This window comes from Manis pentadactyla, chromosome 12 (genome assembly GCF_030020395.1).
Source record: "Manis pentadactyla isolate mManPen7 chromosome 12, mManPen7.hap1, whole genome shotgun sequence".
Lineage (NCBI taxonomy): Eukaryota > Metazoa > Chordata > Mammalia > Pholidota > Manidae > Manis > Manis pentadactyla.
Window position 1 is genome coordinate 70,501,436 of NC_080030.1, and position 19,009 is coordinate 70,520,444.

At 42.5% G+C, this 19,009-nt stretch overlaps 1 protein-coding gene across 2 annotated transcripts in view; it reads left to right on the forward strand.

Annotated features, from left to right (window-relative positions):
• The window catches only part of MAN1A1 (mannosidase alpha class 1A member 1), a 243,382-nt gene that overhangs the window by 179,388 nt on the left and 44,985 nt on the right, over positions 1-19,009 (forward strand). Inside the window, exon 12 of one of the 2 annotated variants that reach the window (XM_057489310.1) lies at positions 10,254-10,454. The exons of the other annotated variant lie outside the window; for it this stretch is intronic. Coding sequence (XP_057345293.1) covers positions 10,254-10,437 — 184 coding nt within the window. The 3' untranslated portion in view covers positions 10,438-10,454. Of the gene's footprint in view, positions 1-10,253; positions 10,455-19,009 lie in introns of those variants that run through there. 2 annotated transcript variants of the gene reach the window in all.

The following is a 19,009-nucleotide window of genomic DNA, read 5'->3' on the forward strand; positions in this document are numbered from 1 at the left end:
TTTATGAAAACAAGATAAATCCTTTTTCATTTAAGCATGGAGTTCATGTATCTGATTGCCATTCCAGCTCCCTAGGTTGTGGCTGAAATGTGAGGGTGGGGAGGGATATCTTATTTAATCTTTTTAACTGATTTAATGGCCCAAAGACTGACTTCTGTTTTTTCTGGCTCATTCCATCCACACTGGCCAATCCAGGAGTCATAATCTTCAAGAAATATTTGTCAGGCATCAGATATGCATATAAAGTATTAGAAATACATAAAGTCTAGACAGCATTTAGTACAACTCTCTTATTTTAAATATGAGAAAATGGGGGTTTTTCCCAAGGTCAGGAACTGCTCTCTCTCCTTCTCTATGCTGCCAGACACAAATTTGTAAGATTTATGCTAATAAAAAACAACATGAGAGTATACTTTGTATCCAACCAGCCACTCCAAAATAAAGGTGTAAATTCATTTTGGAAATTGGTATAATGATCTTTCTCAAGCTGTGGGCTACAAAAGCATTTCTGAGCAAGAAGCCATTCACCTAAATCCTTTAGAAATAATTTCACATTGAATATTCAAACATAATTCTCCCTATTGAAGAAATCTTGAAAGTATTAACTTGAATCACCTGTTTTTATTGGGTGACTCTTTCATTTGCTTTCTTCTCCCAATCGCTGCTTTTAAAGTCAGGTCTTGAATTGTTTCTCCTGTTCCTGTTGAGTTTTAACTTGACTATTACTTGTACAGACTACTAGTTTGGTCATGTGTCATGGAAATATGTAAGATGTTCTTGGAAATGACCTTTGAAAATCACCTGCATTTCCATCCCCTACCCCTTGTGTTTTTACATTCATTGCAATGCTAACTGTCAAAGATTGATTCTTAAAACATATCATTACTGAATAAATTAATGTAAATATGTGTCACAGATCCATTTAATTTCCCAGTGAATGCAAATTACCATGAAACCTTAGAAAACAGTGATAGACGTATAACTTTTTTTAAAACTTTTCCACACACTGGTATATTTTGGCCTTGGGCTGTGAGCACATATTAATTCATAATTCTGCAAAGAGGGCCATAAAATGTGCTGCCTTTCAAAAAGCATTTTCCAGAATGACTAGCACCTGAGAGTTTTGTTTTGTTTTTCTAACTCTTCTAGGAGAAACAAATGATCTTCATTTGTTTCATTTGCTTTGTACCTTTGGGACCTTTGTTCCTGACTTCCCAATTCTTTTGGAGTTCTCTGTGGAGAATAGAAATGCATAGCTTAGAATCACCTCTTAGAACCAGGACAGGAGACCACCATATCAACTTCTTAAGTCAAGCATAGTTCTACTGTTCTCATTTCATGGATGTGACTGTTTTGGCTTGTTGTGACCAAAGGCCTCTATTTAGTAAGTGATAGAACAAATTCAATTTCTTCTTTGTGCAAAACCTCATCACCACTCTGCCATTCAACAACACTTTAACCTCACTGGCTAATAATCCCTGAGCACATTTCATTGCTATCACATTCCTATCTTGCTATTGCCAAACTGATAACTTTGTGACTTACATAGTCTTAGACAGGAGCTGCAAAACTATATGCATTTTAAGTCCCCCCATTATAATAAATTAAGTCCCTGTAGTCTCCTGTTTTATGATGCAATGCAGAAGGGGAAGAAAGTAGGTGCAGTTGGGCCAATGTGAAGCCAACTTCACTAGGAATCAAGACAACTGAGTTCCAAACCTAGCTCTGTTCTTAACTTCCTGTGTAATTTGGGAGGAGCACAAGTCTTCACATCTCTGTCCTCATCTGTAAAACAAAAGGAACTATTAGCCCAGGGGTGTGGCAGCTAGGCTATGCCATGAGTGATGTCTGTTGTGAATACTGGAGCAGGAAAGAGTGGTAACACACAGGAACTCTCTATTATTCGTGGACTAGCAGCGGGCACACCCAAAGTATAAGACATCAAGATCTTAGTTTCCTCACCTGTGAAATGGGAATAATACCTACTTCTTGAGTATTAAATTTAGCTAAAATATATAGAAGATCTTCACTCTCTATCTGTCAGGATTATGCCTTCAATCCATGAGTCCCAGCTCCTATTTTCAGCTTTTATGTCCTGTGAAAGATTCGCTTCTACCTTGGGAAGCCTCCAACTTGCTTTGTTATGACAACACATTTGGTGTTATTTTGCCTGGTAGTTTCCAACTACCCTGGGCTTTTTTTTTTTTAACGCTATCCTTCAATCAGACTGCTTCAAACACATGTCACTGCTCAGTCTTCCAAGGTCAGAGTTTAGCACTTATTTACTGCCAGGAGAAGGCAGAAACACCCGGCTATTTCTTCACACCTGCATCATGTACTAATTAAAGACTTTTCACTTACCTTTTTTATGGAAGAACAAGAGTTTTCTTTTAGCATTTATAGAAGAGAGGAAACAGGGACCAACCTGCATGACTGTCATACCAGTAAGATCACCACTATCAGTTGTGTCACTGATGTATCCAAATGATCAGTGACAGTAAAAGTGACTGCAAGTTAGGAATTCCTTCTAAATTGAAATACAGTTTTGTTTTCATCCCAGAGGAGCTTTGGAAACCAACAAAATGAATTGTAGGAACTAGGAAGGATTGCTGCAATAACTCTTCTGAAAGAGCCAGAGAAGTATTGCTTCCAAAATCAGCTTATATGTTTTTGACAATTACTTAGAAGACTTGAAACCATGTCATGGACAAAGAAAAAAATGCTTGTGATTTGGTTGAGAGGTGATTTAACAAACCCCCCAAAAAAACAAACAAAAACAGAAACACCTTAGTTTCTACAACACTAAGGACACTAAATTATGTGACAGTACACTTCCCTTTTCTTCTGAAACTTCCCCAACAAGAATGTAATCATTCTTGTGCTTCTGGAGAGGGGCTTGTGGTTCTGCCCCCAGATTGCCAGGCAGCTAGCAAAGTGCTCATAGTTCTTGCCTCCCCTGGCATGCTGCACTCTTGCCACACTCCTATTCACAGGCATCATACTGTAGAATCATTATCGGTTTTCACTCCATTCATGCCACAAGTATTTATTAAGCACCAAGAATGTTCCAGATTCTATCTACTAGCCTTGGTCCTAGGGATTAATCAGGGAAAAAAATTAGACTTGCTTCTTGCTTTCATAGAGCCAAAGACTAGAAAAAAAAGCAAGTATGCCCACACAAAAAAAAATGAAACTTGAAGGTGCCATGGCTTCTTCGTTACTGTAAATACAGAACTTAGTATGGCAGCTGACAAGTATTTGTTTTCAACCCAGTTGCACCTTCTATTCTGCATGTAGGAGATACTCAGCATTTGGTAAAGAGTGAACAAATTTTTGAGAAATGGAAAAAAGTTTCAAGGTTTTTGTCCAAAAAATATAAATGCAATTTTCATCTCTAAGTTTGCCTGCAACAAAACATAGCCCCTGCTAGGCCCTACTCACTCAAAGTGGTAACTCTACCTGCAAAGTTGAATGCAGATTCTATTTTTAGAGAATAATATAGTGTTTACCTTAACTGTGAGATACCTAATTATAAGCTGTCATGAGAAAATTTTCATCACTATACTTGCAAAAGCAAACTCACCAAAAATAGGACAGTTTTCTCATCTTTTAGTGTGTTCAAAACACATCAACTGTCTCACAGAAAACACACAGGCGTACAAGCTGTGTCCCTCCATGTTAATTGCTTCTGGACTACACACTGTTGTGAAGATCAACAGACTCCATTAGGGTTAGGCTTGTTTGTTTATTTTGTTTTGAGGGGATGAGGGGCAGTTTGTCTGTTTTAGTCACCTTCTACAGGCTGCTCGTGGGCAAGCCCGCACGCTGCAGCTGGCTTCCTCAGCCCGAGCCACACTCAGTGATGTAAACAATAAAGATCTCCTCTGGAGTGACTGCAGCCTTTTCCTAATCCTCTCCAGTAATAGGGCTAAGGGTTCTAGGTCTAAGGCAAGCCCACTAATAATTATATAATGTTATATTTTTTCCAGTATGTGCAGCTTCTGTTTCCTAAGCCGGCTCAACTGCTACCAATCTAACAGATGACAGAAATGACTGATAAGAATTTCCACTGTCATCCACCTTACCTTGTCTCTAACTTCTAGGGAAGGTGTTAATATAAAAGAGTAAATAACAGAGACAGAGAAAAACAAAGGATTTTAGTCCCTGAAAACCTGAAAGTGACTTTTGACACTATTTTAAATCAATATACAGGACTTCTTTAAACACCAGATAAAAACCATACAGTATATCAAAACCATGATTAAAAGAGAAATATAATGAATTTTAACAAGATCTTGGATTTATTTTACAGCTTTAAAAAAAAGTATAGGATAGGTTGTTTTCTTCCTTGGTTTCCTTCGTGTAATGATGATTATGTTAAGGAGACACTTAAAATTTTCCACATTGTGTATCTGGGCTTTTAACCTCTCCCAAAGATCAGATAAAAACTGCTAAACCAAAAAGCATTCTTGGCTCATGTGCACAGCTCATTCTTTAAATAGGAGTTTCAGCACGTCCAGGCAGGAGCAAAGACTTCACCAGAGTTTTCATCTATTGATTAACTGTAGAGGATATTCTGTTTAAAATGAATCTTGAATGCACTCTAAAATAAATGTTTTTATTCTACTTTTCAATGAAGGGTGTAAAGGGAAGAATGATCTATATGTACCCCTTCCTCACCCTGCAAACGTATATTACATTACACTTTTGCCCATGATATTTTTACAAAAAGCTAGAAGCAGGAGAGAAAAAAATCCATTTGGCAGTGAGGTCATATTTTTCCTCCTGAAGTGGAAATCCAAGTCCAAGTGCCAACGAGGACTCCGTGGGGCAGGGGTCACGTGGCGGCTCCGCGGGGCACATTAGGAGCTTCCCGGAGACCGTTAGTCAAACTACCCATGTGCCCCACATCTCAGAGTCAGGAAAACCTTCCTTTTTCAGTGATTCTGATAGTTAAAATACCAAGATTAGAATATCAAGATTCCTAGAGAGCACCCTCAGAAACAGACATCGCACTGTGAAGAGACTAGTTTAAAGTGAGAATTCCTCTACTGTTCTGGGGTCATTATCTTTGTAATTATTACAAGTCATTTATTGAGCCAGGAAAACAGAAACCACTCTGTGTCAAAAAGAAGAAATTTAACACCAGGAATTAGTTGCGCAGATGACAGGAGAGCTGAAAAGCCACACAGAGGATGGTGAACTCAGAGGCCATTCAGAAATTAGCAGCTGCAGGATGCGGCTCTCTTGGGCAGAAACTGGAAACACAAGGCGAGGATGATGTTACCAGAACTAGAGATGGTCAGAGCCTGAGCTCCATCTGCCAGGGAGGCTCTCCCAGCAGGAGCTGAGCCCACAGAGGGGGCGAACACCCAGTGGGGGCTGGAATCCCTACATCGCTGCAGCAACAGCGCGGGACACCGCCAGAAGCACAGTGAGCTACCCTGGCTCCTCCCTGGCCCGTACCTTCCGGTCTCTACCCGTGCCTCCCGGTCTCCCATTGGTCAAAACTACCAAGAAAGCAGGGCGAAAGAATCTGGGAAGAGTGGCTCCCCAAGGTGCAGAGCCAGGCTGAAGAAGTTTAGGAAATAGCCATGAGAGAAACCAGGTAGATGTCCGCTCGGAGTGGCTGTACTGGACTCACCATTTGGGCCCCCTGCTTAGCTTGAGAGGTCTTCACGGAAACCCCAAGCTGCTGGGAACTGGGAGGGAGGTTGGGAGCCTTGATCATAGTGACCTATGCGTCCTCCCTGAGCTACACAGAAAAAATATCGGACACATTTTTCAGCCTTCATATCTCCGTCGTGAACTTGCTACTGAGAAACCACATCAGCCCATCCATGAAAGTTCAAAAAAGTTTAACAAGTGCTTTCAGTCAAAAAACACACTTCAGAGAAGGAAATCTGTGAATCCATAGCTCACTTGTTCTCAGAAAATAGAAGGACAAATAGGCCTAAAATAAAACCTGCAGAAGGCATGGCAATCCAAATGATCATTTTAAAAGTCTGTAATTCAAATTTGGCCACCCTGCTTTGGATCACAATTGATCTTAACTCCACATTTTTATATGACTGATAGCAGCAGTTTCGTAAGCCTTTATCTGCCAATCCAGATGCATCAGCCTAGTTTTATATCCTCCTTAGTGGAGCATAAAAATGATGAAGCTAAATGATCATGCAAGAGAGATAACTTAGTGGGTTTTTTTTAAGGCACTGACTCTGTTACTTTAATAATACCCATCAGCATAGAATCCTGTGATTAAAAAAAGTACCTTTTGAAGCATTTTGTTGTTCTGCATTCCCCCTGGGCTTAGATGGCAATCCCTATTCTTGTAAACCCAGTTCAAATATCCCTGTCTTCCTACTTTTTGTTCTGTTAGCACTTGTGTAAATCTAAATGGGTATACTTATTACATTATATTTCACAAGTATTTGTTGCCAGTCCATCTATCTATCCTAGTAATTTAGCCCAAAACAACCTGCCAATATCAATTTAACTTTATAAATTGGACAAATAGATGCTCATGCACTATAATTTAGTCAAAATTATTATCCTCAGTCACTGTTGCTAGGTTTTTCACTTTGCTGTAGAATGAGGTTGTTTACAACACTTTTTAAGTCCATAACTTAGCTAATTTTCTGCCTTTTTTTTTTCAGAATTGGAATTAGAGCTCTTCTCATTTTTGCTAATTAATTTTCAGCTAGTTGTTGCTAATCTGTGTTACTTATAAACATTGAAACAACCAAAACATCCAACTTAGGAGACTGGTTGAAACATGTTTTCAGTACTAGTAGACAAATTGGAATAACTTTGAAGTTCAAAATTGACTAGAAGACACTAGGCTATGTTTTTCTTTTTATAGAAAAATAGTATAATGATGCCTATTCATCCTTGACTCCAGCTCATTAGAATATAACAAGCATCAAATAAATGAGTATGTGCTATAGACTAAATGTGTCCCTCCAAAATTCATATGTTGAAACCTAATCCTGAAATGTGATGGTGTTAGGAGGTGGGGCCTGTGAGAGGTGATGAGGTCATGAGGGTGGAGTCCTCAGGAACGGGATTAATGCCTTTAGAAAAGAGACCCAGAGAGCTTTCTCACCATGTGAGGACATAGCAGAAAGACTGTGAGACAGTAATCAGGCCCTAATAAGACATCAGATCTGCAGAAACCTTGCTGTCTGACTTCTCAGTCTCCAGAACTGTGGAAGATAAATGTTTATTGTTTATAAGCTACCCAGTCTATGATATTCTGTCATAGTAACCGGAATGGACTAAGACAGCATGAATATAATTTTTGTTCTTGTTCCTTTTAAGTCCAATCCATATCAAAAGATGGCAACCACTCTTTCAGGCATTCCACAAATGTGTATGTTGAGAGGTCTTTATTGGAGATTTTGCATGAATGCACTAGTTCAGATGTGATTCTACTAACCTAAGATGCTATTTTTCAAAGTGGGAAATGAATGTTTCTCTTACTACTCTCCTCTCAGCCTGCTTCTCCAATTCCCAGCTCTTCCATTACCCTCCTCCTCCCCAAATGTTAAGCTAAAGTCTCACTAGCCATAAACTATATCCTGGGACAAAGTTATCCCTTTCACAATATATTTCCTGCCAAACTCTAAGAATTTCATTTAGACAGCACCCTGAGGGCTCTGCATATCAGAGTTGTATATTACTGCTAAAGGCACAAGGGAAAAAAGAATTAGCAAGCTCATAAATTGTTCTTGAGTGGTTATCTACTTCCAAAGGCTGAATGAGAGAGTATGATTGCAACAGGCATCCTTTATAACCCATCCTAGAAGAGTGTTGACTAATGTTATTTCCAGTACATGATGCAGGAGATGTGAAATCTAATTTGGTATATTAATGAATATTAATGATTTATAATCAGTTTATAAGAAATCAGCTCAACAAATAAGTAATTGGCTTGCTTAAGTGTAATTAATAAAATTACTAATTCAGATCAGAATTTAATTGCTTTTGGCAAGAACTTTATTGGAGTTACAGTAAGGTGCAAGCAGAGTGGAGTCCTGTGAAGTGGTTTTTTTACAGAATGCAAAGGACTTTACATATAGTATGCACCCAAAAGTACCTGTCCCACAAAGACTGGAGAGTAGGGATGCTATGATTTTTTTAATGAATCACTAAACTAAAACAAGAGTAAAAGGTATTTGGAATTATGAGAATGGAAAGCTCATATCTTAGAGCAGTTTATGTTTGAAAAGTCATTTGCTGCAACATCAACCAACGGCTTTAGTGCTAATTTTTAAATGCTCAATGCCAATAAAATCAGTCATATTGACATTCTCAGTTTTGGCCTTTCATAACATACCTTCACCTATATTATTTCATTTAATCATTCTAATAAAGAAAATGTCATTTATATGTGTTTGTAGTATGTGTACAGGTTTCAAGGTAAATGGCACATTTTGACACATTTCTAGAATGCATACCAAAGACCACAGACAAAAAATTTCTGGCATGGCATCAGTTGAGCTCTTGTTGAGTGAGGGGTCAGTGCAGGGCCTGTGAATATATATGCCTTTTCAGGGATGAGGATCTAAAACTTTAATCAGGTTCTCCAAGTTGGGGGAGGAGAGTCTATGACCTGAAGAAGATTGGAAACCACTGTTTTAGACTGATGCTACAGTTACCAAGTAAATATAGTTGGTTCAGTTAACCCAGGAGTTCCCCAATGAGGTCCATTGCACTATTTGATTCTGGAGAATTCTGCAAAAATTGCTTATTTTTCTTGTGGTCCCAGTTAACATATGTTGAAGAAGGTGGGCCTCTCACATATTTATTTGAGAGCTTTTTTATTAGAATACCAAGGAAGAGAGGTAACGTGAAAGAGGAAGTTGCTGCTGCGTGTGACATTCTGTTCATATTCTGCTAGACCAGTAAGCTTGGGCCAGAAGCCAGCTGCATCCTGGTAAGCTGTACAGTTTGCAGAGCTAAGCTTTAAGTCACCAGGGTGCTGTTTGAAAAACGTGTTTTTTTCATTGGTTCGGTGATCAAAAATGACAATGTGATTCCTGAGACATACTTTGAGAAGTTACAAAGGGACTCATGAAAGAAAATGTAAAGAGAGCAAAACTAACTCATCTAGAATAAACTAAAACAATGCCCCAGTCATCCTAAGTATGCAGATATCTGCAGATAACAACTTCTTGCAACACGAAATCATATAGAAGTGATTTATTTTCATGAAGTCCATTTCTGGGCTGTCCCTGAGAACATGCACTGGTTTGATGTAAGTCATAAGGCAAGGCCTGATTTGTGCTTGTTCCAATTTTCCTCCTCATATTTCCCCAAATGCTCGGTCTCATGGTTGGTTATATGTGCAAATGATTTCTACATTGAGGTTTATGTGGAAATAGATGCCACAAGCTAGGAGTTTTAAAATTAATCCCATTACTCTCTTTTGTGGGGAAGAAATACTTGTTGCAGACCAAAGAACAACGTGTCTGGACACTGTCTGACCAGACTAATATGTTCCAGTGGCATTCCTCAGTGGTTGGAGTGTTCATCAAAACATTAGTTCTTAGGCTATCCTAGAAACACAAGTAGTGAGCCAGTAATTTGAGAATAGACATGAATGTTCCCTTTCACCTAGAATCTGTGTAGTGTGTAACTTTCTATTACCAAGCGATTGAGATTATGATTAAAATTGCCCTAATGCCAACATAAAAAAGATTAGCTCATAACAACAGGAACAAAAACAGAAAAAACAGAAACCAGAACCACAGCATAACAAGTTAAAAGAATCAGGTTAATGGGAGTTCAAGACAGGATCTGTTCTGAGGAAACTGATTACAAGAAGAACTGAGAAATATTTGCATCCTTCAAGCTGGTGGATCCCAGCTGACCCACTTCTTGTCCTCACATTCTTGAGGTTCTTCACAGCAAAGCACTTCCACCCCTAGACCTTCCTTAAAGTGACAAAACCATTGGAATAACCCAACCACCAGGGCTCAGTTGCATTTCCACCCAGAGAGCAGCCACCCAGGAATGCCTCCTGCTCCCCTGGCTTCCCCACACATCCTCTCGGGCTCTGCCCAACTCTCACACCTCCGGCTCATGCCTTACAAGCTCCAACTGGTTCCCCCTATCATTTCCTCGAGAGCAAATCCTTCGAGCAAGGCCAGGAGCCAATTCTGGATTTGACGGGTGTCTGACTTGGAGAGATCTCAAGCATGTATCTTGAGCACTCAGCACTGGCTCAACAGCTTGTGTTGTTTTCACAGGGCTCATTCAGGACACTCCCAAGGAACACAGCACTCGGTGCCCTGTGACCAGGAGCAGGCTGCGTCAGCAGGACGTGCAGGGTGCCAGCAATCCTGTCACCAGGAAAAACAAAGCAAGGTCCGGTGTTCACAGACAGAAGTCTGGTATCCCTGCTGGGAGAGAGCAGTCTTACGGGAAATCTAATTAACACGCACCTCCTGAGCAGACAGGGATATGCTCTCCACCAAGACAGGCATGGACTCTAAGAGTTCAAATCCAGCTCTGCCTCTTGCTGGATTGAGACTAGGGTGAGCTTTCATTAAACTGATACCTCAGCTATTGATTGAGTGCCTACCATGTGCCACTCTTCCAGGTGCTTCAGAGACATCAGCGGACAAACAGACCAAGCTCCCTGTGCCTGGTCAGCTCATATTCCAGCAGAAGAGAGTAGACTTAGTAAATAAGGAAATCATATAAATATGAGAGGATGAGAACTACAGGAAAATTTAAAGGTGGAACAGAATAAGACTGTCAGAAGGGTGGATATGGTACATGCTGTACATATTGCAGTATGAAGATCAGGTGGTCAAGGTGGACCTCATTTAGAACAGGAGATTGGAGCAAAGGCTTGAAGGATAATGAAGAACTAGCCAAGGAGTTACTGGGTTATCCAGGGGAAGAGTGTTCCAGGCAGAGGGACTGGCTAGAGCAAAGGACTTAAGATATGATGGAGCATGGGGAAGGGACATGGAAGGCAGGGGGACAGCAAGGAGACAGACAGAAGTAGAGTGGGTGAGGCCTGAGGGAGAGGAGAGGACTGCAGGAGCGGAGTACCAGGACCACTGTCAGGAGCAAGCCCCTGCTCTCAGCCCTCATTTCCTCGTGGAAGATGTCTCCAACCACACCCTCTGTCTCCGCTGTGAGCACGTGATTATCGGTGTGAAGTTGCTTTGCGTAGCACAAAGTAGAGCTTCAACAAATGTCAAGAGGGTTTCTACCTCTCACCTCAGATGGCATTAGGGCTGGGAAATGGGAGCTGTGCCTACAACATAGTAGCAGAGGGCCAACATTTTAAAATAAGGTGTTTAAAGGTTTTTCTCCAACAAAGTTTAACCTTTTCTCCACACCCCGCACCCCCACCCCTAGCGGTCCAAGCTCATGGCCACCTCAGTTCCTTGGCAGTAAATGGAGACTGTATGGCTGAGAGATGTAAGGTTAAGGGAGAGAGTCCAGGAGCTTTTGTTCACAAGCTCTTTCCCTCTTTTGTCTCCCTCCCCCCAACCCCAATGCTCGACCAGGCCCTAAACTGGAGGGTGGGGTCTTATCCTGCTACACAGTGTCATTTGGCCCTCTGCTTGCGCCACTGTGTACAACTGAGAATTGCCCCCTTACCTCTTTGAGGAGCGAAGTGGGTGTGGACCAGCAGGTTCTTGGGAAGGACAGAGGCACACTGGAGAAGGGACAGAGAGCAGGGGGGGGTCATCCCAGAGAGGATCACTTAGCGCCAGAGAATCTGGGGGGCTGCCCTCTCAGGCGCTCCTTGTGGGTAGGAGGAGCTGGCTGCAGCTGCTCTGGCTGGGGTTTCCCCCACCTCTCATGGCCAAGGACAGGAGTGAAAAGCCAGCACCAACTGGGAGTCAAGTCTCCCTTCCTGCCTTGGAGGTACAGGCGCTTAGAGGGGCATTTACTGCAGCCAGGTGTCCAAAGCAGAACCTCTTCCCTTCACACAGACCCTCCCCAACTGGGGAAGAAAGAGACCAACACAGGAACTGGTGTGGATTCCTTCCCAGCAGATCACAGACTGTGGTTTCCTTTCTGGCCCTGACCTTACAGCCCAGAGGTAGAAGAGAAGATGAGGGATGACAAGAAGGGGCAGGAACCCTCGTGGCCATCCCAGGACCTGTTCCACTTGGTTGTAAATGAGTCCCAGGGCTCATTCATCCCAGTTGTCAGTCAGCAGCTGCCCCATTGTCTCCCCTTCCAAGCACTAGCTTCTGATCCCTCTCAGGTCCACAGTAGGCCACAACTCAAGTTGTCCCAGGTAGGACACCTAATTCCATAACCTCAGAGAAAGCTCCATCCTAGTCTGTACCGAGATGGGGCTTCAGAGAGAAGAATCAGGCAGTGCCTCTGACCTCCATGCAACTTTAAAGGAGTTAAGGGACACAAAACTGGCACAGAGAGCAGGGTGAGCCTGGGGAGAAAATGCATAACTGATGTGTGATAAGTGCCCCCAGTGATCAGAAAGGAAGAGAGCCCGGAGATCTGGAAGATTCTATGGGCAATGAAGAATTTAAGAATAAGGCCAACAGGCAACCAGACAGAGGATGGGATGTTGAGGACAAGCCCAAAACAAGTTGCATAAGCAGGGTGGGGCCAGACTAAGAAGGCTGTTGAAACAAGGGGAAAAAGTCTAGAATTCCACAGGGAGAAATTGTCCATGAAGAAACACAGGGTCACTGAAGGTTTCCTGCGCTGGGCTGATGGGGAAAGTACGGCTACATGGCACACTCACCTTCACATGGCACACGATGCGCCAGACAGCACACCACATGCTCTTCACCTGGAGCCAGAGCTGCAGCATCCCGGGGAGCGGGCAGCCACAGAGAACGTTCTTCTTGAGTGGATCAGATCCCCAGGGAAGCTCCTTGACCCCAATACTCTATTTCTGGCAGCTAAAGAAAACTGTCAGGATATGGGAAGCTCTGCGTATGAAAATAATGTCAGCCGCCTCTGGAGAGGAGGTTGGAAGCAAAATCACTCAGAAAACTCACAGATGGCAAGTACAGACAGCACTGTTTTGGCACCATCCATTTTTGTTCTTTTATTTTGCATTTCCAAGTTCCAACCACAGTGGCTGGGAAAGATTTCGTGACATAGAGCTGCACTGGGCGGCAGGAGAGGGAGAGCGAGGAGAGGCTCCAGGGCATCACTAATGACACAATCCACCCTTGCTGAAACCACCTTGCCACCCACTACCTCACTAACACACCAGGTCATCAGGACACTCACAGCTGACCCCTTGCTCTCCACCTCATGTCCCCTCTTATTTGTATATCTGCCCACAAAGGAAGGAGTGCTCTCCCCTCGTTTTTCCATCTGGCAAGGCCCCCGCCTAGGCCCAGCCCCTTTTCTTCCCTGCACAGTCCTCAAGTATTACCTGGTCTGCATGATCGCTCTGCAGCGATACTGAGTGAGGGCTTCCCCAGCACGCATGCTCCTCTGTGCCCCAGCATGACAGCCCAGACATCCTGGTGAGGCGCCACGGCCAGAGAACCTTGAGAAATGCCAGTTGTCAGGGTTGTTTCCTGCTCAGTGGCCTCTCAGCTCTAATCTGGTCAGTTACCAGTCAAATCTTCCCAAACTCCTGACCTCTGCATCTCTCAGTACTGAAATACAGGCCGAAGCATGGCTTACTAATCATGCAATTGGGCTAAATGTCAGGGAATATGAGGAACTTCTCCCCCTGAAATAAGACAGGAAGGGAGTCCTACTGGGAGTGGCAGGAAGCAACGCTGGCCAGGAGGGCAGCCCTTGAGGCAGGCAGCAGGCCTGGGCTGGCTACAGAGGCAGTGAACATTTGGTGGATGCTGGGCCTGCTTGGAGGTCGATGATTTCAAAGAGAGCAGCTCGAGGCCCCTGCAAGCTGAGCTCCAGCCAGTGCTGAGGTCAGCTCTTGGAAAACATCACTGGCCCTTTACAGGGCAGCACACACTGAGGCAAAGGTTAGGCCGGGAGAAGTTCCCAAATCTACTTATGAGATGTGTTCACAGGTTTTCAAAGACACCCCCCAGGTCTTGGATTCCCTGCCTCCAAATAAAATACCATACTCAGCCTAATCTATACCCACAGGCCACCACAGGTGGGGAAGACAGACCCTTGGCACCGAGAGGTTGCCTCCGCCGACATGTCCTGCCTCCTGCCAACATGTTCACGAGCTGTACGGGTTCCCCTGGCATCTCTAGTCTTTCACAAAAACATGGTGTTGTGCCTGTACCACGATATTCCAGAGTAATTTGGCTCAACATCTCAGAGTGTTGGCTATATTTAACAGCCTTGTAAAAATATATTGGCAAGGGTTGTTGGCCATGTGATATGTTTTTAAACCACAGTGTTTGGGCTTCACTTCAGTGTTTGTATCCCTTATTTAAAGTTCATGCTATTAATTAATAAATGTCTGCTTGTCTGCTTTAATCCTGCCTGTCACTTATTTCCAGACAAAGTGTTTCTTTTGTTCTGAAACAAAAAATCTCAGAGGAGCAGAATGAAGTGCTAGTTGGTTGTGAACTTGGGCATATTGACAGTCACCTGCACAGTCCCTCTGCCACTCTTCTTCCCCATCTTTGGCTCTGGGAGATGCAGTTTCCCAACACATGAGTCTGATTCCCCAGAGTTTCTAAGGATTTCCTTTCTTCTGGACCAGCCAATCTCTCAGGGAACTATAACCCATAAAATTTATAACAGCAGAAGTGGGCACTTGACATTCTGACCTCTTGACTCTCTGCTGAGCCACGTGACCATCTTCAGCACCACCCTGGGCCACGGCTGCGACTATTATTCTGGCCACTCAGCCCCTGTCCCAGGTGCAGATGGAGATCCTGGGCCAGCAGCAGTAGCAGAGATTTACACACAGCAGCCTCTCTGGGGCAGAGCTTGTGACCAAGACCACAAGAGCTGTGTCTCTGGCCTCGGGGCAATCTCCACTCAGCCTAGTTAGACATCTGCTGCAGCCACTTAGGTCCTGGCCGGTGAAGGACTACCTCTGGGGAGTCAAGATAAACTGTCCGTTCTGCGGTGAAGCTGGCATTCACTATGGAATGTGCACCCACATCCTCCTGTAATGAGATCATTTTACGCAGAAAGAAGAAAGGATGATCTACTGCCACATACCATGTTTATAAAATCAGCATGTCCCTGAGTTTGTATTAGAGTCCAGAGTCCTCTTCAGAGGGTTACCAGGGGCATAAACTCAGGGGGTTAGTTAGGACAATAGGTGTTCAGGATGATTGAAAGCTATCATAAAAATGCACTTTCCTTTTATCCTTTCCACCTAAAGAGCATACTCCTGAATGGGCCACATCAATCTCAGCCTTTTCAAAACCCTCTCTGGATGTCACAGAAAGGTGCAGAGAACTCAGACTACCCTGAGAGGTGGGTGAGGTGGTGGTGCAGGTAATGGAAGCCTGGCCGAGATAATCATGCAGTCAGGATGTGGTCACAGGGCTAGAGGAGTAGAAATTATTAGGTCATTATCTTTGAAAAAGGTAAAGTACTAGACAAACTAATAGCTGGTTAACACATTTACTTTTACCAAGGGTCACTAATGAAAAGCAGAAAGTACCAGTGTTTATGCAAATATACTGCCCTGAGCAACTTGGGAGAAAAAGAAGATTTTAGAAATCTCTTATAAGTACATAATCAGAAACATAGAAATTTATATTCAGTTTTCTCTACAGTATTATTAATAATAGTGAAAAATCAAAACTTACCTGTCAGAAGTAGTAAGAGAAGTAGCTAAATAAAATTAAAGCACATAAATAAGTCAGAATATTGCACAGCCATTAAAAGGGAAGTTAAACAAAAAGAATTAACAATGTGGAAAACATTCATGATTAAGTAAAAAGCAGGACAAAAAATTTGTGTATGCAGTATGAGTGGGACTATATTAACAGTTCCTAATTTTATGTGGGAGTATTTGTATGATTTTTATTTTCTTCTGTGTTCTCCAGACTTTTGTCAAGGAACATGTATTACTTGAACATCAGAAAATGCTAAAGACAGGACTAGTGATGTTAAGCAGATAAGATAGTTACTTTCCATAGAATATAGCAAATGTTTCTCAAAAGAATTAACTCTTCAATTGCATGAAAATATGATATGATGTCCATGTGCAGTCCATTAATTGAACAAATACTTGTTAAGTGCCTACAATTTGCTGAATGAATTATTTATTCATGCAACAGGGATTTGGTGGAGACTGAGCAGGAAATACAGAAAATAACAATGGATTATCTGCCCTTCTGGAGCTAAGAATCTGCTGCAATTGGTGATACTAAAATGAAAGGCAAATATCCCTCCCTGCAAGCAACTCCAAACTCCAGAGAGACAGACAGTCAGTGAAAGATGATGTTGCCTGGCATAAGGGCTAGCACTGCTGAGCGGCCCTGTGGGGCGAGCTGAGACGGTCAGGAGCCCACGTCTCAGCTCAACTTAAAGAAGAGTCCATTTTAAATTAAAAACAAAAAGGATCTGAGTTCTCCATGCCCATACCCACCCCCACTGCTCAGCAGAGGTCTGTCACAGCCATAGACTGAATGTTTGTGTCCCCCCAATATTCATATGTTGAGATCTATGGGAGGTTCTTAGGTCCGAAGGATGGAACCTTCATGAAGGATTAGTGCCCTTATAAAAGAGACACCAAAGAGCACCGTAATTCCTTCTGTCATGCCAGAATGCAGCAAAATGGCTATCTGTGACCCAGGAAGTGGGATCTCCCCAGGCACCAGATCAGCCGGCACCTTGATCTTGGACTTACGGCTCCAGAAGTGTGAGAAATAAGTGTTTGTTCTTCATAAGCCACCCAGCTTATGGTAGTCTGTTAATCAGCCTGAGTGGACTAAGGCAGCCACTTTCATTTGTTAAAAACACTAAGGAAACTTTGGTTTAACAGTAACAAAAAAGCCTAGCACCAAGACAAAGCTGGGGGAGGGATCACAGTTGCCTAGTTTCTTTCCTTTCTACCCTCTAAATGGATCCTAAATATTAGTGATGGATGAATGCGATCTTACACTTGTGTAGCATGGTAACTCTTGCAGGGGTAAAAGCCCACAGAACTTAAGTGGGATCCTGAATCTGCTTCCATCTAATGAGTGGGAGGCAATCACTCTGTCCAGGTGTGTTTGCACAAATGGATGCTACAGCCAGTTGTTCTCATTTTGTGGTTACTGTTGTTACTGTTTGTGAGGGTGACTGGAGGAAATATGGAGACTAAAGGTAATGGAGGAGAACAGTAAGTGAAGATAAGGAGCTGATATCAACAAGTGGGGGCCAGAAGTGAGGAGAAAGTGTATTATTAATGAAATGTCACTTCATTGTACCAATGTGCTGATGGAGCTAAGGACATTTAAGTCCACACATCATCTCATAGAACACTTACTCTTCTCTCTGATCATACAGACCATGTAATGACCCTTCACCCTTGGACTTTCAAGAATCTCGAAGTCATATTTAAAGCTTAATTACAGAAGCTACATAACCCACCTCACTCCTTCAACATCTGAGCAAGTTTTTCTTAACTTAGTCTTGACTTTCTACAATTGTGTATAGTATTCCTGATTCCTTAATTTTTATTTTACCATTATTTTCTTGTATGATATCTGTGCTCAGCAGATAAAAACCTTGCCTGGTGGGAAGCTGAGTATTAATAAATACATAAAAATGCAATTCTCAACAATAGTCCTGTGAAGTAGTTAGTCCCATGCTGGCCTCAGTTTTCCAGATGAGGAGACTAAGGAGAAGATATGTCAAGATGTGTATTGTTGAGATACTGAGAATCTGCACATGGAAAAAGGGTGGTACTTTCAGAAAGAAGTAGTTCACAGAGTGGAATTTCTAACATCAGTCGGGGAGAACTTTGTCTCTTTCATATACAAGTAGGCCTTGGCCTATTAACTGATGTGACAGTCTTCTTCCTGAAACGTTACCTGTGTAGCTAAGTTATTTTTAAAAGTGGAAAAGGAATTCTCAGATGACATAGAAAATAGCGTTTGGTCTCCAAGGGAAGTACCGGGGACACAGGTAGGAGGACCAGCAGCTAGAAGGAAGGGGAGAGGGGCGAGGGAAAGCCGAACAGCTTCAAATGAAAAACTGAATTAATTTTAAAATCTAATTTAAAGCAAAATAGAGCAGCAGATGTGGAGGGAGTTGAAACTCCTCCTTGGATTGTATCCCCTAAACTTTCCTATTCTTTCATTCAACTTGAACATCATCCTATTTATACCAAATAGCAGAACTGGATTAATTAAGAAATAAAATACTCTAGACAGTTTATTTCTAGGAATTATTTGTAAATAGCATGTATGAGAAGAATGTAATGCTTGTAATTTTAATTTCACCAGAAAGACAGACTACAACACTTTCTACCTTAAACTTTTAAAACACATTTTCCTGTGAGACTGTCCTAATGATCTTTAAGGCCCAGAATCGAATATTAGTAAAATACGTATTTACGTTTGCAGTGTACTTATTCTTTACAACACATACTTATTATTGAACACCTTCTGTGAGTCAGAAGTTATGCAAGCTTCTCTTATGTGTAGATGGTTTTAGAACCAGTTTGGGTGCCCAGATCCAAATCAAATCACAGGCCAGACTGGACAGCCCTTCTGTGTGGTCGTCATCAATGAGACAGGTCATATCAAGAAATGAGAGACTAAAACTGCCTCCATCACACTGTTCAGGAGAGGTGTAAAACAAAGCAGCCACTGAGGAGCACCGCTAGGGACCTGTGCTTTTCATGAGGTAGACTTGGACTCCCTGGAGATGTGTGGGTATCAACCCCAGATGCAGCGGCCTCCCACAGTCTGCAGTATGCCGGTTTGTCACCGGCTACCGCAGGCCTGACACCTGCCAGAACGCCTCCCAGTTTCACCGCAGAGGTTTTCTGGTTCTGCCCTCACCTTGTCTAAAATCACTTTTTTATACACTGGGCTTTCTAGTTAACTATGCTCTGTTCAAGCTGTTTACATTTCTAAAAACATCTAAACATCAGCTTGAT